This window comes from Marmota flaviventris, chromosome 2 (genome assembly GCF_047511675.1).
Source record: "Marmota flaviventris isolate mMarFla1 chromosome 2, mMarFla1.hap1, whole genome shotgun sequence".
In the NCBI taxonomy this organism is placed as follows: domain Eukaryota; kingdom Metazoa; phylum Chordata; class Mammalia; order Rodentia; family Sciuridae; genus Marmota; species Marmota flaviventris.
The window spans coordinates 72,750,627-72,771,433 of NC_092499.1; the positions used below are offsets into that span (position 1 = coordinate 72,750,627).

General features: G+C 38.6%; 1 protein-coding gene and 1 pseudogene across 2 annotated transcripts in view; one reads left to right on the forward strand and one right to left on the reverse strand.

Moving 5' to 3' along the window:
• Window positions 1–1,389: 1,389 nt before the first annotated feature.
• LOC114088108 (RWD domain-containing protein 1-like) lies at window positions 1,390–2,181 on the reverse strand (annotated as a pseudogene).
• A 6,559-nt stretch (window positions 2,182–8,740) lies between these two features.
• The window catches only part of Rtn1 (reticulon 1), a 214,965-nt gene continuing 202,898 nt past the window's right edge, over window positions 8,741–20,807 (forward strand). For both annotated transcript variants that reach the window (XM_027929616.2, XM_027929617.2), the window contains exon 1: window positions 8,741–8,981. In XM_027929616.2, the coding sequence (XP_027785417.2) occupies window positions 8,741–8,981 (241 nt within the window). The remainder of the gene's footprint in view (window positions 8,982–20,807) is intronic.

The window sequence follows — 20,807 nt, forward strand, 5'->3', positions numbered from 1 at the left end:
GAGACTCTAATGATTTTGTCGGGCATAAAGACAAGGAAATGGCATTTGATGAAGACTACAGACTCTTGGAAGATGGTATGACAATTTTCCTCAGAATAGGTCCGGGCCTTATGAAAAAGCCAGAGCCCTTGACACTAAAATTAACCCCCATAATGTGCAAGCTTTCAACCAACAACCTGGTGTCTCAGTGATGGCAGTTTGAAGTTAGAGGGAAATCCTGGTTTTCTAGTGCATTGCTTCCGTTGAGCTGTCCAGGGTTCTGACCTATACACCAAACAGTACTTTTCCTCTCCTTGGTCTTGATGCTGGTTCTAAATACTTTGGTTTGGGATCACTGATCTTGACTGTGTTTTTAGTTCACCTTTAGTTTTGTTGGGCCAGGCTCCTGTTGATGGTGTACTGTGTACAAAGTGAAAAATTAATTTTACTGTTTTCAAGACTTTTAAATTGAGGATCATGAAGCATAGAGTCAAATGACTTAGACTTCAGTAACAGCTGCATTAGGTGTGTGACTTAGGAGAAGTCGCGGAAGTTTTTAGAAAGTTGATTTTCTCATCATACCTGGACAATAAAATGTTAAAAATATTTGCAACATAAATGACAAGAATACAATATGAAGAGCACTTAAAAATGCACGAGAGAAAAAGAAACCTTGTTGAAAAAGTAAAATAAGAAAGAAAAACCACACACATGATATATACAAATAAACTCAAAATAAATGAATAAATAAAAAACTAAATGTAAGACCGTAAGCTATAAAACTCTTAGAAGAAAACACAAGTGTAAATCCTCGTGACCTGGGATTAGGTAATGGTTGGTTAGATAAAACTCCAAATCTACAAACAGCAAAAGTGAAAATATATACACCGATTTAATAATAAATTCAACACATGGTGTTAAAAACACTATTGAGAAAGTAAAAAGACCATCCACAGAACACGAAAAAAAAATTGCAAATCATATGTCTGATAGGAATTTGTATTCAAAATGTATAAACACTCTTATACTTCAGTAATAAAAATGAGTATTTATCCAAAGAAAATATGCAAAAGGACAATAAGCACATGGGAAGATGCTCAATATCGTGAATTGTCAGGGAAATGAAAATCAAAACCACAATATATTTCACACCCATTAAGATGGTTATAATTTTTAAAAGCCAGATAATTAATGTGTTGGTAAGGGTATGGAGAAATTGAAATCCTCATACACTACCAGTGGGATTTCTTTTTTGAAATTTTCATGATATTAGATTCAATGATGAAAGCTATGAGAACAGTCTCCTGAAAGTGTTTTGTTTCTTAGAAAAAATAAAGGACAATCACATCCTCCTTGAAATAACCTCAGATGCTGTGCCAGTCAAGCCTCTTTGCAGAAGGGGACAGCCCATCAGTCTATTGAGTCACTCTCTGGGGCAGCAGGAGTGTAGTCCAGATTGTCCTCATTATCCTTCAGCTTCAAATCATCCCTTTTGTGAAACAAAGACTCATCTACCTCCCCATTGTTTCCAGCATCCTCCAAGAACTGGATATCAGATGTGTTGACAGTATAATGTTTCAAGTAGCTGTTTCCCACTAAATTTATTTTTTCTCTGCTTATTCTTCGTTCTTCCATTTCTTTTTAATTTTCAAGAGTTCTGCCTCAGACTTGTCCTTCCAACTTAAGAAACTTTCCGCTGTAGCAGGAGAGCTGTGAAACAATTGCTTTTCCGCTTCTTTTCATTCTATTCTTTTTATCTATTATTTCATTTAGTTTTTCTTGCACAGCTCTCACTAAAGATTATTACCATACCAAGATTTTCTTCAACTATAATCTTACTAATTTTAAAATGTCTTAGACTACATTGTCTTCTAGATTTTCTAAGAATATTTCACAAGAGGGAGACTCATCTGGTTATTTTTCATTGTATTAAAAACTTAAGAGTAGTCTGAACAATTTGATTATTTTCTCCAGCCTCATATGTCATTGATGGTGAGGTTAGGTGGATTATGGGATAATACTTAGCAGGACCTTGTCAAGTGAAGTTTGACTGAGGGGGAATGTGGTATAAGGGGAATAACTTTATATTTTGGAAGAATATTTGTTAAGAGACTGAATTAATGTGCAATCAAGCTATGAAAGTGCTGGAGTAGATGGACTCCAAAAAGCTCATTCGTACTGTTCCTCACCATAATCTGTCATCGAGGTCCTCACTGCTACTGACAGACTGCTCAGATATCCAGGCAGCTTTCAGCCTACATTACACCAAGTTGCTAGACCAGTGGAGGAAATTTCTAGCACTGAGATTTATAAATGGTGCAGTTGATTTAGCAAACAACCCTCAAGTAATTAAACATGGAGTCCACCATATGATTCAGCAATTATTTTGAGATGTTGGGGATCAGTCCCAGGGCATTACTTATGGCATTACCTATGCTAGGTAAGCACTCTACCACTGAGCTACAGCTCAGTCTTGATCCTTGTTTCACAATCAAAAGAAATAAAAAAATGATGACAAAAAGTGTATATAAACATTCATAGTAGCACTATTTGTAATAACCAACAAGTGGAAATAACCTAAATACCCATCAGTGAATGAATGGATGACCAAAGTGAAGTATTACTCATTAACAAAAGTAATGGAGTATTTACTCATTAACAAAAAGGAATGGGATATGGATATGCACTACAAGGATGAGCCTTGAAAATGTGATAAGTGTGGGCTGGGGATGTGGCTCAAGCAGTAATGCGCTCGCCTGGCATGCGCAGGGCACTGGGTTGGATCCTCAGCACCATATAAAAATAAAGATGTTGTGTCCACCGAAAAACTAAAGAATAAATATTAAAAAGTTTTCTCTCTGTCTCTGTCTCTCTCTCTTAAAAAAAAATTAAATGTGATAAGTGAAAGAAGTTAGTCACAAAAGGCCACCTGTTGTGCTGCAGTCTGGCTGGGCACAATTCACAAGCCACTTATCAAGCAGAAACTAACTTTATTTTTAGAACACACACCGCACCACAGGAGCTCTTCAGGAATTCCCTCAGAGCCCAACTGGCACCACCGCCTTCCCACAAGCCTCTCAACACCCCCCCCCCCCCTCTTGAGGATGATTGGCTGGGTCATATGGGTGGAGCCAAAAGAGTCCCCCAATGAGCAGCTCCGTGGTCTGAAAGGGCAGGGAAACAGCCCAGTGAGCATCACCACAGAGGAGCCAATCAGCTGGCAGCTGGAAGTTTGCAGGGGCCATGGTGAGCCAATCAGCTGGAAGTTTGCTGGGGCCCCTTCAGCTGTGGCTCTCAACAGTGTTGTATGATTCCATTTACATGAAATGCTCAGGATAAGTAATTTTATGGAGATACACAGTAGATAAGTGATTGTCTTAGCACTGGACTTGGGGTTGGGGATGGGATGAGGAATGACTGCTAATAGATATGAAGTTTCTTTCTGGAGTGATGAAATGTTACAAATTGCTTTTGGTAATGGTTGCACAACTGTGAATATACTAAGAGCCCTTGAATTCTACACTTGTATAGTGAGTTAAATCTCAATAAAATTATTATTAAAAAGGATAAAAATCACCAAGAAGCTCCTAAAAACTCTTAATTCATTAATCATCAAATAAATAAAAAGCCAGGTGCATTGCATGCCTGTAATCTCAGTGACTTGGGAGGCTGAGGCAGGAGGATCTCAAGTTCAAGGCCAGTCTCAGAAATTTACCAAAGCCCTAAGCAACTTAATGAGAAAATGAAAAATGGGAGGGGATGTAGCTCCATGGTAAAACACCCCTGGGTTCAATCCCCAGTACCTAAATAAATAAATACACAAATAAAATAAATTGAAATTACTATGAGGTAACATCTCTTACCAAACTGTGAATTAAAAGTTGTGTGTGTGTGTGTGTGTGTGTGTGTGTGTGTGTGTGTTTGTCTGTATGAAATGTGTATTATGTATGGGGATACACTTTGAAACTGCAAAGAACTATTCAAAGGCAATTTACCTCTCTTGTGTATATTCTGATTACTACTCAAGCTCAGAATTCCTTTAAAATGTTTATATTGTGTCCAAAACATGGGTAATTCAAGTTGCAGATTTCTCACTTTATATTTTTGCCCAAAGAAATAAAAACTCCTCGCAGTTTTATTCAAATGTACAAATTAAGAAAAAAGTTAGATTCAAAAAATGATAAACTTTCCTATTCCCACACCTATGGGAGAACAATAGAAGCAACTCTATTTTGTCCCTTCGGTTGGTAGATTAAGTAACAGCAACCACACTAATTTATGAAGGAGCCTAGTGTGTTCCCAAAGTGCTGTGTGGCATTTGTGAGTGCAGCAGTGGTCTCCTAGAGAAACCATTGCTGTCCTGGGCACCATCCTGTAGCCTCTACATATTAAGTTCACTCTAAATATTCTTTCACTACAGCAGAAAATGGAGAACTCTTTTCCTTATCAAATTCAAGAGATTTGCACATTGTAGAAAAGTGAAAACCATGTTTCAACATGATATAGGTGTGACATAGACACATAAAACCTCCAAACATCACTGTCCACAGGATTTTGGAGGAATTCGAGGCACCAGAATTGGGTCTCATCTTGAAATACTCAATCAGGTCAATGAGAGTGTTCCTACCATTACATTCTCTTCTAAAATGGTTTAGGGTCTTGGCTAATAAGTGCTGATAAGCTTAGGTATATGACACATTGGGCAAATATGTGGTATGCATGACCTGTCCTCTTCACTTACCTGAAAGATGCTATTGTTTGTCCTTCAAGACACTCTTTCCTATGAAATTTGAATATGGCCATGGCATATTCTCAATACAACCCTCCAAGCAGTCATTACTTATCAATGAGACTTATTTGCCATTTCTAAAATAGACTATTTTAAGTTAAAATGTGTGTGTGTGTGTGTGTGTGTGTGTGTGTGTGTGTTTGACCCAAATCCTTTTTTTTTGGGGGGGGCATACTGGCACTTGAAATCAGGGCACTCACCACTGAGCCACACCCCTGGACCTATTTTGTATTTTATTTAGAGACAGGGTCTCACTGAGTTGCTTAGGGCCTTGCTTTTGCTGAGGCTGGCTTTGAACTCTTGATCCTCCTTCCTCAGCTTCCCGAGCCACTGAAATTATAGGCATAGAACCAAAGAATCTTTGAAATCCATTTATCTTTATACAAAGCTTACCTTTCAGAATACAGAAATTACAAGTAGAAATACCATATATATATATATATATCATGATTTACATTAATAACTGGACATTCCTCATCTAGTTTGTTTTAAATACCTGAAGTAGTTACCATCTTTAGTTTGTACAAATATAAATGCAAGACAGAGCTTTAGCATTGTAAGTCATTTCCTGGAAATAATTTGTATATTCTATTATATTAATAATATATATTGGCCATTTAATGTTCCCCAAACCCTATGCAGAGGTACTATTAAAATTTCCAGTTTAGCTGAACATCAGGAAACATGCTGTAACCTTAGCTACTCAGGAGACTGAGGCAGGAGAATTGCAAGTTCAAGGCCAGCCTGGGCAACCTGGCAATACCTTGTGTGAAAATAAAATATTAAAAGGGCTGGGATATAGGTCAGTGATAGAACATCCCTGGGTTCAATATCCAGTGCCCCCCTTCAAAAAAATCCAGGTTAGGGCTGGGATTGTAGCTCATTGGTAGAGCACCTGCCTCACACATGTGAGGCACTGGGTTTGATCCTCAGCACCACATAAAAATAAAAATAAAAAAAAGATATTATGTCCAACTACAACTAAAAAATATTTTTAAAAATCCAGGTTATAGTTGACGAACCTGATATGCAGCAATATTAAATTAATTTAATATTGAATTACTTAGAAAGAATTTTGGCTTGGTTAAAATTTGTTACTTGTGTCACTTTTCCTGCATGCCTCCACACCTCTTTCCCCACAATACAAGGTTTGGTTAAAGTTAAGAAGCTAGTACTAAATAAGTGTTCCTCATTAGATTCCTTCTTTTGACATGATGGGGAAAAATGCTCAAGACAAAACCCTGTTCTTTGGTTTCAACTCCTCTTGCTAAGAATTCTTTAAAAGTGCCAACCTTATTTTCTTTGTCTCAAAAGCATATTAGAGCAATTCATAATTGAGAGCAACTATATAAACCCTGGAACTCCATCACCAACTCTGTGCTATGTCCTTAACTTTTCAATGTTGTCAAATTTTGTCAGTTTAGAGGGGTGCAAATGTAAAATAATACTAATAAAATTGATCACTTCAAATCATAGCAAAAACCTGAAACTTTCTTTACTGAACAGATAACTTGTATACATCCAAAGGTGGAACTTAATAAGAAAAGATAGTTGTGAAAATTGATCATACTGAAACACTGTGAACATTTTTTCTTCTTCTTCCTCCTCCTCCCACTCCCCCACCCCTGCCCTCTTCTTCCTCCTCCTTGTCTGTGCTAGGGATCAAACCCAGGGATTCATAATATGCTAAGCAAGGGCTATACTACTGAGCTATACCCCTAGCCCACCATAACTCTTTTCAGCAGAGCAAAATAGAATAATTTATCAAAATGCAATTATCAGTTTCCTCTGATAAATAAAATCTAAATATACTAACTGGTAATTTCTTCCACATGTACTCAAATTAGAGTATTGATCAGTATCTCATGAAATATAGAAAATAATTAGAGTCATATCCACAAAGTCCATATGCTTTCACTCTTAAGGGAGCTAAGAGGCTTGCAAAAGTATTCCAGTTTTTAATGATAACTTCCCTTAGTGCTTCTTAGAGAAACAAAATAATACACTCCATATTATTCTGTATATGACTCCCTCACCATAACAATTCTTAAATATTCAGCACCCACTAATAACCACTTGATATTATATTAGAGTTTTCTGTATTCTTATCAACATGATGTTAATAATGAAACTGTGAGAAATTTCCATTTGGTTTTTCTGATGCTTTAAGGCATTCTAAACAATAGATTTGAAGAAATCTCACAAGTGTTCCCTGATTACATAACTGAATTAAGCTTCATGGAAAGACAGCAGTGAAATAAGCTTTTCATCTAGACGATTTCTTAAGTAGTACTCATGTGCTGCTGGTTCTGTAGAAAAGGTGGGTATGGGTGGTACAGCATATTAGGAGGCACATGAACAATTTCTTATTATAGAAAGATTTCAAGAAATATGATGATTCATGGTAACCAAGAATTTTGTTGTTGGAGGGGATACTTTTTATAGTTTTATGGAGGTATAATAGAAATGAAATAAATTGCATATATTTACAGTGACAATTGGGTAAGTTTTGACATTTGTATATACCCGTGAAGCTGCCATCACAAAGAAAATAATGAACATATTCTTAGTAGGAGGTACTTTTTGAATATACCAATAATGTAAAATTTGGTGACCATTAAATCCCCACAGGCATTTGGCATTAGGAGGCCATATTTATCATGCATTTAGTAAATACTTTTTCTCTAATTTATTATCATCTTTTGAATAGTAGTATCATAGTAAAACAAAAGATTAGTCTGAATCTGGGATTTTTAGTTTTAGTATATTTGAAGAGCACTTATTCAAGTCAGCCTTTAAATCTACAAATAGGCAAACATGAAATCATCAAGATGTGTGTAGTGGCTCAGAGTTCCACAAAGCCTTCTAGTATGCTGTACCACCCATACCCACCTTTTCTACAGAAACAGCAGCACATGAGTCTAATCCTCTACCTTGTGTGGGACTTAGCAACCTTAGTTTTTTGATCACATCGTTTTATAAACAATTTAGGCACCAATTAAAGAAAAAATGAAAGAAGCAGCAGCAAGCTTCTTGGAATGTCCAATTTCTCACATAAAATTACTGTACAGACAGCTTGCAATTTGTAAGGCTTTTTGGCCGAGTGTTTCTGAAAGGAGATAAAGCTGTTTTTGTCCTGCCTATTGATACCATATTTTGCCCTCAGGGCTGGTGGTGATGAGATCTGGAAAGCTGCCTTATTTTTTAAGTTTCTCCTATAGCTCATTCCAATATTCCTGTACTCTGCTATTTTCCACCCGGTTCGGGAAACAGTTTAAAGCTGCAAGATTGAACCTCAGGCTTGCAGGTTCTCTTGTCACCATTTGCCACCAACACCCACCTCCACCACCTTCTTGCTCAGACCTATGTCCCCATTCACAACGGATGCTGGTAACCCTCAGAACTGTGGCCCTGAGGTCTCCAGTTTCCCTTCTTTGCCTTAGGTCCCAGAACATCAGTGGGAGCTTAACTTCTTGAGTTGGGAGGGCAGCTTGTCTAATTAGTCAGTAGCAGCTGGGGGCTGTTTCTACCTGCTGATCCTCCCTTTGTATTCCTCCCCGGATGAAGGGGAGATTCAAGTGGATTTGGCACATCCTTTAATCAGGGCCTGCCATTAGCAGGCCGGGGCTGACGTGCTCTGAAGCAGGCCATTTTCACCTGCGTAATAGCAGGCTTGGGAGTAGCAGAGCAGCAGCAGCAGCAGCATCAGTGACTGGAGTAGGGGAGGAGCGCAGGCAGCGGCCGCCGCGGGGCCGGGAGGAAGAGGAGGGGGGAGGAGGAGGAGCTGAAGCGCGAAGAGCAGCAGGCAGCGCCTGGGCCCGAGTTGCAGCAGCGGCGGCGGCGGCGCGGAGACTCCGCAGCCTCCCGGAGCCCAGAGTCCCGGCGGGGATAGCAGCAAGGAGCGATCGCCCGCCCAGCTACCACACCTCGGCCCCGCCAAGCCGCCGTCGCCACGCGGGGGGACCGCCAGCTATGGCCGCGCCGCCGGATCCGCAAGACGAGCTGCTGCCTCTGGCCAGCCCCGGGTCCCAGTGGTTCGGGGACCGGGGGGAGGGGGAGAATGAAACAGTGACGCCGAAAGGGGCCAGGCCGGCGCCGCAGACCGAGGAGCCCGGCCGGGGGTTGGGCTCCGGGACCGAAGGAGCGGTGCCGCGGGAACTGGGCTCCGGCCCCGCCCGGCCGCCGCCCGTTGCCATGGAAACTGCATCCACAGGTAAGGCGGGAGGGCGCCGCTACCCCGCAAATGGCGTCAGGTACCCCGGTCCCAGTCGGTTCCCTTCTTAACAGCTCTCCTCTGCACCTTCCTGGCGCGCTCTGCCTAAAGGCACCAATCCCAGCCCCGTTTCGCCAAGGGCGACTGCAAATGTGAATGGACTGGTTGAAAACAGCAATTTTAATTTTTCCCGAAGGCTCAGAGAAAGAACGGATGCTACTGATCCCTTTATTTCAGTATCTTTATTTCGGTTAAAACATTGTCCTCACTGGCAAACTGCAGCATCCTGACTTGCTGGTGCGTCCCGGTACAAGTTTCTCCCTCTTGTCAGGGGCTCAGGGCTGTAGGGCCGTTATGACAGGTTGTGGTGGTTTTCTGGGGCGTGTTTGTGCGCACTGTGCGCGCGGGCCACAGGAGATGCTGACAACAAAGCAGCGAGCTCACCCGCTGCCCCAGGACGCGGCTCGGTGCAGGGCAGCTTTGTGGCTTTAACTCTCCCCTACCCTTCTCTCCAGGAGTCGCCACACCCGGCTCCTCCCAGTCCTCCCGCCCACACTCCCTTCCCCCATTCCACCCGCCCCCTCCACACCCTCCCCCCTACCACTCGCGCGCAGAAAACAAATCCTAAGGAGTGTTTACCTCATTCTGGAGGAACAGCATTGTAAGTGGGTTGGGAGTTGTGTCTGCTCTCACTCAGAACCTAGGTGCTCTAATGTCCCCATCTTGCAGGGAGCATTGAAACTTGGAAGCCCGAAATGCAGCGGGCCTGGCTGAGTTGGAGGGTTTGGATGGGGGTGAGTGGACCAGCGACAATTTACCAGCAGTCTGAATCTGCTCCAGCATTTGAAAATTGCCCCGGATTCGATCTCCCTTGGCCTGACTTCCTCCTCGCAACCCAAGCAGACCAGTGTCTGTCAGGACCCCAGGGCTTTGGTGAATTCTAGTCAAAAGAGGCGAGAGGCGCGCACTATGAGCCTGGGCTGCCGGCCTGGTTAGCGCTGTTTCCAGTGAGAGAAGGAGGGGGGTGTTATGTTGTTCTGTTCTCAGAGAAAGCTTTGTTATGGTGGAGTGGGAGTTGTGTAGTTTTGGCAATGTAGCTCTAGAAGGTCTGGAGTGGTGGGTGCTCCTGAAGGAGGAGAAAGGGGGCGGGACTGGCGTGTGTGCTCTTGGCAGCTGTTTTTGGGAAACCCCCTTCTTAAACCACTCCCTCTCAAGGGTTATATGAAGTGCCTTAGGTTGTCTTAACTGCTCTAGTATAAAAGATCTGAGCTGGGGAAAGGAGGTTTGGAGAGTGGGTTTAATAAAATTTGCCAATGTTCTCAGCAGAAAAGAAAAAGTGGGGACCATATACCAGCAAAAGGAGGAGGAGGAGTGGAAAGTAAAAAGGAAAAGAAAAAGACTCAAATGCTGAAAATCCCTATCCAGACTCTCTTCAATTTCTATTGAAATGAAGAGAAAGCAAAACTTCTTAAAGAAGATGGCAAATGATAATAGACAAAGGAAGGCAGTTTTTGTCATTACTTTTCTTTGCTGAGGGCAGCTTAGAGTTCAGAATCTTTATCCACTGCAAGATAAATTATTTCTTTATCAACATTGCCTGCCTTTCATTAGTTGAGCAAGGTTAGGTTACTAAGGTAGGGAAGCTAAGTGTCCTGTGTTTAGTAACTTACTATTCATTAAAATGTGTTATTACATAGAAAATGCTTAGTATATTATAAGTGCAACAAATGGACTAATAATATCAAATATGATTCTAAGTTTGGGTGGAGAAGGAGAATGAAGCATATATATATATATATATATATATATATATATATATATGCCTATTTATATAGAAATGTTTTAGTTTATTATTGTTGTTTAGACTGGATAGCCTTCTATAAGAGAACTGTATGCTAGAAATAATAGCCACATAAATAACCACACCTTGAAAAATCCAAACAAGATCTAGGCAAGCTTCTGTGTCTGTTACTTTGACAGTTCTGTTGATATAAGCAAAGTCAGAAGGTGAATCATCAACTGTATCAGAGATAAAATCCAAAAGTAGCCTATTATGCACACTAATTTACTGTGCATTTTAAAAACTTATTTTTGGCTTATAAGCATAAATTACTTAACTCACTGTGCTGGAGGCTGGGAAGTCTAAGATCAAGGTGCCAACAGATTCAACATCTGGCTCATAAAAAGTTGTCTTTTAGCTTTATGCTCACATGGCCGTAGCTGCTTTATTATTATTTTTAAGAATGGTGCCTTTTGGGACCCTGAGTTAAATAAGAAGTAACTTAGATTTTTGAGTGTAATATACTGTAAACATATTTTGTTTCTTTTTCAGATGGAATATTAAAATGTAAGATAGAATATTGGTGTTTGAAATTTTTTTCTGAAAAACATCACCAGTCTTGCTGCCTGGACAGAAAGTCTGTTATTTATCTTTATACATTGATGTTAATTAAAGTTTACAAAGAAATATTTCCCCAAACATTTCTCAGTAATACCCTGAAATGTGTGTGTGTGTGTGTGTGTGTGTGTGTGTGTATATATATATATATATATATATATATATATATATATATATATTGAACATCATTAAAGCTACATTATAAAACCCAATCAGTACTGTGTTTTCAGGTATTCTCATCAATTCTGTCCCTTTGTGGCATGGAAATTTTCTCAACAAAAAGTGACACTGTCTTCTTAAGTTACACTTTGTTATGTATGAAGTTGATAGTGAACTTGTGAAATGATGTCTATAGTCAAGGGAATATTTAATATACCATGTGTAGGCTACAACATGTTCAACTTGTTAATCACAAAACACTGCCATCATCTAATAATTCTCCAAAAGACATTAAAAACCACTGTTTTGTTTTCTCATAAAGTTATTTTATTCCTGGAAACTATTCAAAAGGAGCATACAATAATAAAAAGGATAGAAGAATGGCTCTTTGTTTAAAGAAAGAATTTAAAATAGAACATTTGAACAAAATGAAAATGGTAAGAAGTTAACTCATTGCCTGCTTTGGAAATTGGCTAATTGATTGCTTCATGCATGCATGCTTCATGCATGGAAGGCAAAATAAAGAACAGGTTGGTGAATTGTCAGGAGAAATTAGTCTAATGTAGTTTGCTCCAGTAATATTGGCTATGGATAATCTGACTTAAATATCTAGATAATTGCAAAACAAATTTGCATTACTTCAACCTCAGAGTTTGTAAATTTGTAATTTTCAAATGCTAAATGTGATGTGCTCTTGGAAAAGCTGTTCTTAGTCTATCATTCTTTCAATAGCATTGAGAATGTTTTATGTATCCCCAGTTTAATATAATAAATCTATAGAACTATGATGCATTACTGATCATCATCTTCATTTGGAGACTGAATTGACTGTCTTTTTTTTTTTTTTTGGATGTGTTTGATAGATGTATAAACATTTTTATTTGGAATATTTTCCAGTATAATCCCCTTTATAAGGTGTAAATTCCAATCTTTGTTTTCTATTATCTTGAAATGGGAAGAAACACTATACTTTTCTTTGGCAATTTATTAAAGAATATAAGAGAAAAAAGCTTGGAAACCTAATGTAATGTATTTATCTGGACATAGTCTCTGTATACAATCAGTAACATTTATGGCAATAAATATAGTATATTCCCCTTAATATAGGGAATTCAAGTTAGGTTAAACTAAAAGTTAGAAACATTATATATCTTAAAATACATTGAAAAATAGATCTTATCAAGGCTTTCAGCTTAATTTTCTCTTCATGAACAAACCATTCCAGGAACCCACCCCGATCATTGCTCCTCAGATACACTGAATGCTTTCCTGCCCCCATCACTTTTCATCTCTTTTCCCCCATGAACTTCTAATTCGGAGAGATTTTTGGCAGAGTTGTTGATTATCTTGCCCATTATACTGTCTATCCTGGGTAGCATGGATTACAGAGAGTTTTTGTTATCTGTAAAGTGAGAAACCATTGCAGTTCAATTCAACTTAGTAAACATTTATTGAATGCCTCCTTTGTAAAAGGATCTTTTCTAAATATAGGTTACAGAACATGTGTACCTTTCTATTTCACATTAGTCTATAGTTTAGTCAAACCGTTTCTTTTGTGTCATTTTTCAGCTTCCTCATTCCCAAGTCATTACTGAAAATTTTACTATAAGGTCATTATATTATAAAACCCCAAGAGCAGAAGAGCATGAGTTAGTTTTCTAAGGTGGACACAGATAAATAAACATGAACATTGCTTGCTCAGACTGAACTGTGGAAAATAAAACTATTTCTCTTTCTTTCCCTCTATTATCTCTCATTCTGTGCTTCGTTAGAGAATATTATTCCAAGATCTTTGCCTTCATTAGTGTTGATATGATTTTACAATTTAAAATCATGTCAATAGTAACTAATAGAACTTTGTAAAAGGTACTGGGAAATGTGGAGAGCAATGAAAGAAAAGATACAGTTCAAGAGATTAATGTATCTATTTTTTTCTTTTTTATGGTGCTGAGGATTGAACCTAGGGCCTTGTGCATGTGAGGCAAGCACTCTATCAACTGAGCTATGTCCCCAGCCCTAAGAGATTAATGTATCTACATACAAATGCTCTCTACTAAAGCCAACATAAAGGACATGGTCAAAAAAAAAAAAAAAATAAAAGATAACCAGTTTTTAAGGGCAAAGAGAAGAGAAAGACATGAAGGAGAAGTCACTGTCTGTGACAGCAGTGATCATGTAGGAGAAAAGAGAGGGAAGAACATCTTAATTCATGTTTCACCTATATAATTTAAAATCGGCAGTGACTTCAAAGCTATAAGCTAAAACATATAGAAGGAGAGGCTGGGAGCCCAGAAGTAATTGAAGGTAAAATTCTGTATTTCTTCTTTGATGAGATGCATTTGCTGGGCAGCTTTAAAGTCAGGTTGAGAATCTTTGTAGAAAAAGACTGATGCCAGAAAAGTTAAAATGGGTAAATGTTTTTTAAAAAGATGGAAATGGGTTCCTTAAACTTTATAAGTCAATGTTGTTGATGTTGATTTCTGGTAGAATCTAAGAATGCCTTGTTATGCCAAATATTTGTAAATCCTTAGAAGTAAAGGAATATGTTAATCACTAGAAATTCCCATTGATTAACTAAAAAATAATGCCAAACAGAATTTTCCTTTTTTTCATATTCTGAGTTATTTGACTTACACAAGATGTAGAAATCATGCTATTTAATTTTGTAAATAGCACAAAGTTTTAAAATATGCTACAGAATAACATTGCTGTAAGAAAGAAATCTTGATTTTAGTGCTTATTCAAAACAACAAGATAAACTCTTTTTCTTAAAATCATTTAACCCTAATTTAAAAAAATCCTTTTCAGGGTAGGAAATACATGCTTATGGTATTAAAATTTAAAAGGTACAGAAGGGTATACAGAGAAAAGACAATATTGCTCATACCTTATCTTCTAGGTGACCATTGCTCTCTCCAAAGGTAACAACCATTTTTATCAATTTTAGCAAGATAGCATAATTTAATTAATTTGTGATTACAATGTTGTTACTTATTGAGCCCTTATTATATGCCAGGCATTGTTCTTAACACTGAGGATATAGTAGAGAGAGAAAAAAAGAAACAGATAAAACTGTTTCCCATAAAGTATATGTTTACGGTGTGGGGGAAGCAGGAGAGGAGGCTGGGATAGAGGACAGAAAATATTTGTCAAGGATTGATAGGTACTATGGAGAAAGTTAAAACAGAGTAATAGAAGTTGGGGGGGGATAGTCAAAGATGGACTCTTTGTTAAGGTAACATTGAAACAGAGACTTAAAGAAAGTGACAGGACAAGTGTGCAGGTACCTGGGATCAGCATGTACTTGGCAACACCCCTGGGGTCAGTGTGCCTGGCACATTCAGGAAGCAGCAGGAAGGAAAGTGAAGTGGAGCTAGCAAGGGAAGAATGGTAGGAGACGAGTGCAGGGTGAAGGTTAGTAGGCAGATTAGGTTCTGTAGGTCCTTGTAAACAGCTTTGGATATTACTCTGAATGCAATGGAGACCACTGGAAAGTTTTTAGTGAAAGGGAATATGTTTAGAATTAATATTAATGTTAAGTGTAATGGATCTTTGGTCGCTGTGTTGAGAATTTAATGTGAGGATGATGGTGGTAGGTGTGGAACAAGAAAGTTCAATTAGTAGGCCATTGCTATAGTCTGAGCAAGAGAGCATGGTGGTAAGCATTGGAGGAGGTGAAAAGTGGTCGGATTCTAGACATATTCTATTTATAAATTCTGAAGTTAACAGTATATCCTAATCGATTGTGAATTAGATATGACAGAAAGGACTAAAGGATCATGCCATGATTTTTGACCTGAGCAAAAACAAGAATGGACTCGCTATTATTAGTTGGGATTAGAAAGGCTTTAGGAAGAGTAGGTTTTAAGGGAAAACCAGAAGTTTGGTTTTGTGAATGTTAGTTTTGAAATGCTCATGAGATAGATATTCAGGTGGAAAGGTCAAATGGAAGCCTAGGAATGGGGCTAGAACATGGTCTTGTCTAAGAATATACATTTGGCATTTGTTGATATAGAGATGGGAATCACAAAAATAGTCAGTATTGACAGTGAAGGGATTACTGTGTGTATATACGTGACTTCATGACCAATATGATTCTGCAACCTGTACACTCAGAAAAATGAGAAATTATATCCCATCTGATTCAAATGTATGATATGTCAAGGTCATTGTACTGTCATGTGTAACTAATTAAAACAACAACAACAAAAAGAAATCCTTCGACCCTCAAATATTCAGAGGTCTGGCAAAGAAATCCAATTAAAAGTGGCTAACAAAGTAGAACTGAAAGAATGAGACCCCAAAGGGCAAGAGAACTGTACATCAAGAGGAACGGAATGATCCACTCCCTCAAGTGCTGATTGTAGGTTAGTAAGATGAGGACTGTGATTGGATTTTACGGTGAGAAAGTCATGAATTTGAAGAGACTAGTTTTTTAAGTGTGTGTGTGGGGGAACGTGGTTTGTTTTGCATTGTTTGGCATTACAGAGATTGGGACAGAAGGAAATAAGAGATGCATCCATAGACATGATTCTTTTGAAAATTTTGCTATAAAGAAATAAAGGCAAGAAAAATGGGAGGAAGAGAAGGAAAGTTTTTGTTTCACTTTTTTTTTTTTAAACTGTGGAGGATATTAAGGCCTATCTGTAATCTTACAAATCTTACATTTGACTGCTATAGTTTTTATGTGCAAGGTTCCCTGAAGGCCCATGCGTTAAATGTTTAGTTCCCAGCCTGGTGCCATGGGCAAATGACAGATGCCTTAAGAGATGGGGCTTACAGAGAGGTCTTCTTTCTGGTCATCATGAGGAATGCTCTTGATAGTGAGACCTAAGTCCCTTCCTCTTCCTCTCTTTTGTGTCCTGACATGAGGAGAATAGTTTTGCTCTGCAACTTGCTCCCATGTGCTGCCCCAAATCCAAGCAACAGGGCCAACTGATCAAGGACTGCAATGTCCAAAACAATGAGTCCAAATAAACCTTTTCTTTATATGTTGGTTGTCTCATATATTGTCATGACAATAGAAAGCTGTCTAACACAAGTGATTCAATAGGCAGGGAAAGACTAATGGTGCAGGAGAGAGAAGGGACATTACCTGCAAATATGCCCCTGAGTAGGTGAGAGGAAATAGATTTAGGGTGCAGTGGAAGGTGGATTTTAGACACGGACAATTCATGGATATGACTGGACATGTGGTGTAAGTTCTCTTCTGACCGCTTCTCTTTTATGAATGAAATAAGAAGCAAGGTCAACAGCAGAGTGAATGCTGGAAGCTTGAGTCAAAGGAGGAAGGTATAACATTATCCTCTAGGAGAATGGAAGGATGAAAGGACTAAGAAGATTACAGAAATTCTGTTCAGCCCTTGGGGCTCAGTTGGAGTTGGTGGCCATGAGCTTAAAGTGAGACAAGTTACTACATATGTTATCTTTTTTTTTTTTTTCCCCCAGTCACATTCAGCCCAAGTGTTGGTTTGGAGTAGGTGGATGGTTGGTTTGGTTTTGGTTTTGGTTTCCCTGAGAGCATGGCAGAAAGAGAAAGGCATTGGATTTGAGGTTGTATGCAAGGGAGTGCATACATGATGGGTCGTGGAAACTAGGGAGGAAGGGAAAAGCACAGAGAAAAGGGTTATGAATAGTGGATTTTATATGCTGTCAGGGTTGCTGGAATAAGGGTATTAGAGTAAGGAACTGAGGTGGTGATTTTAGAGTTAAGGTGTTTCCGATAGAGATTAGAAGGGAAGTGAGAGACTGAGACAGAGAGGACAAGGTCATTGGAGGAGTAGAGTCCAGAAGAATGATGAGGGCAGGAGTGAAATGATCATCTATATAATTACTGACACCACAAAAAACCATAACAGATATAGGAGAGTGATGGTGAACCAGACACCAACTGATATCTTTAAGAAATAGCTTTGGAAACAACTCTAGAGGTTTCTAAGGAGAGAGAAGAACAGTGGCTTATAAAATTAAAAATGTAAAATCTTGACTGTAGGATCTGAAAACTTGTATAGAATATTGGAGATGCTACTTAAAATAGTTCATGGTGGAGGTTGGGAACATCAAGGGTGATAATTAACTAAATATGAGTTAGTAAAATTTATTGAAATTGCTAAAATACCTTCTGTAATCCCAGGTAGTATTAATAGAACATCTCAGGTGCCCACTGTAGGATAATAGAGGTTTCTATCTAGGCAGGCCAAATTGGAGTCTTGTACCAGAGTGTAGATGCCATGCTTTGAGAGACATTGATGAGTTATAATATGTGAGACAAGGAAAACTAGAGCATTGAGGCTTTTTGAAAACAAGTTATTTGAGAAATGGCTGAAAGAAACTAAGAATTTTTATCAAGAAGAAAAGAATTAAAGATCTGGTACTTCAATCCAACTATAGAAAAATTTCAGGAAGCAGAAGAAGACAACTGGACCCAGGTGACTTTAAAAGATAAAATTGGGATTAATGATTTGGAAGAGCAGATTTCTGCTTAATGAAAGAGAATGTTCTTGTAATTTGAACGAGAAAAGAGTCAGATTGTCTCCCAGTTACTGATGTCCAAGCAAAAGTGAGGACATCACTTTTGATGGGAAAAATTTGGGATGGAAGGTATTAGTTATGTCAAGATCTTTATACCTTCCTCAAAGAGAATGGTGCTACTAACTTTACATTGTTGTTGTTACATGACATGGTGTTTATTATGTCATTACATATTTCTTAGGAGTGAAAAGCACACTATGAAATGAGTGTCCATCGTAGGAACCATAGTTAACTTCAAAATGATGACTTAAAATGTGTTCTCCTTAAAATTGTAAACTTTATTTAAAGTTTTTCTCTAATCTCCACTGGCAAGAAAACTCCATAATGTAATACTTTCTCTCTCTCTCTCTCTCTCTCTCTCTCTTGGAGAGAGAGAATTTTTTAATATTTATTGTTTAGTTTTCGGTGGACACAACATTTTTATTTTATTTTTATGTGGTGCTGAGGATCAAACCCAGTGCCCCACGCAAGCCAGGTGAGGACGCTACCGCTTGAGCCACATCCCCAGCCCAATACTCACTTCTTAAGAGTGTTGCAGTTTTACCTAATGTGGGGTTATTAACCTAAATATGAAGCGTATTATCTAAAAGTTTCTCTTTTTTTTTATTCTTTCTCTGGACTTCTTCCTTTTTAAACTACTGGATCTAGTTCCATAAATACTCAACATTAAACAAGTAAATAAAGAAAATGTTTTGGAAATTTATTAAACAGTTTTGCAATGCTAAAAGTACCCAATGATTTTCCCCCCACTCCTCTGCCTTCCTATCTATATATTTATGGAGGATTATTCACTTTAAGACCATGTTTACTGGTTGTCTTATGAATTACAGTTCATGTCCAATCCACAAATTGAATTTCCTAATTTATCTACTGCATGAAATTATTATAAAACCAGTTATAGATCAAACTCTTGCTTCCTGGATGTGGAGAATTTGTTGCACATCTTATGTACTTTCTGATGCCTAGAACTTTGTTTTATGTGTTCATTTAAATAAACAATTCTTGATCAACAGAAAATTGTGTGAATTTGAGTTATTATTGGTCTAGTTGACAGGCATAAGGAAAAAAAACTGATGTTGTGTCTACCTTTGGCATGAATTTTTCAACTCTGAAAAATCGGGGCTTCTTAAAATGTGGTCTGCAAACTGCCTGCTTTAGGATCATATGGGGTCATCCATGGTCCTATGCCAAGGGAAGCAAATCTACCAAATGCAGGTTAAAACTTTAGGATACACTGATTTATTGAGCTGCCTCTTATGCTTGGAATTCTGCTAGGAGCCACGGGGAACAAAGGAACATGAGTGATGTCCTCTACCCTACTTCCTCCTGAGCTAGTTGGGAGGTGTGATTGACTCACACTAAACAGAGGTAAACAACTCAGGTCATTGTAGCCAAATGCTTTAGAGGGATGATACAAGCTCTATGTGCAGCAGGAGTTTTTAAGGATTCCAAAACTACCTGTCTCTTGAAAGAAGCAGGGTGCAACTTACATCTACATGACAAAATAGGAACAGGCAGAAGTGAGCAAGTAGGCAGATAGAGTGAAAGAGGCATGATGGGACGTGGGGATGAGCAGGCATTTCACCTGCCTAGCCAGGCGGGGAAAAGAGAGATTCAGGAGGGTTTGAAAGCTGTTCACAAGACCCTAGACTCTTTTATGATGGGTTCTGGGATCTTTGCAGATTTATATACAGGGGAAGCAATGTTATAGAGCTGTGTTAAGGAAGAATGGTCTGACAGTGGCATAGAAGATGAACACAGGGATGAACTTGAAACTTTTTCTGAAAGAAGGCTGACACAGAAGCATCAATTAAAAGGACTTGAATAAGTAACCATGGAATGAAGAAGAAGGTACATGGGAGGAAAGATGAGTGGCTTCACAGGAACATTCAATAGGGCTTTGGGACTGACATGATATGGGGAATGAGGAGAGAAATGAATAAAAAACATTTTATGCCCTTTGGATGGGGGAATGTTGGTGCTATGGAGACAGGGTGGGAGCAGAAACTGGTTAGGGTTTGAGGATCATGAATTCACTTTCAGTCCTGTGGGGCTTGAAATGATGACAAGTCATTTGAGTGGAAATCTCTTCTTGGCAACTGCAGATAAAGAAATAGATTTTGGAGATGAAAACAGGATTTTGTTGATATAGATAGAAAGTTAGAAGAAAGGCCATATAATGAATTAGTTTTTTGAAAGAGAGTTTATGTAGAATGGGAAAAACAGAGGGCCACAGACATAGAAAGAACTCCTTTCCTGTTTTTAGAGAGTTGCTTCAGGATTAGTTTCTGTGATCCCAGATTCTTTATATACTTATATGGTATTAGGTATTATAGAATGCCTTGCAATCAAATGATAACTACTCTCATTATTATAATTTTATAGAAGCCAAGATGTTATGGTACAGAATGAGCCCTGAGAAATCAGATTTATCTAGTTTCAGCTTTGGCACTTAATATCATGCCAATGTGGGCAGATGCTATGACTGTTTTAGGTTTCAGTTTCTAAATATATAACAGGGGCACAATACTGGCTATCTTATCGAACTGCTGTAGAGATAATAGGAGATAACACAGGGAGGGACATGCAAATGACAAGTAACTACATATGTGAAAGTGCTATTAATGTCAGATGCAGGAGAAATTTAGAACAAAGATGGAGAAAAGTCATGCTACCTCAGCCCTAGGTGTTTTAAAAAAAAAAAAAAAATGCTTGTTGGGCTTAGCTGGACCTCAGCC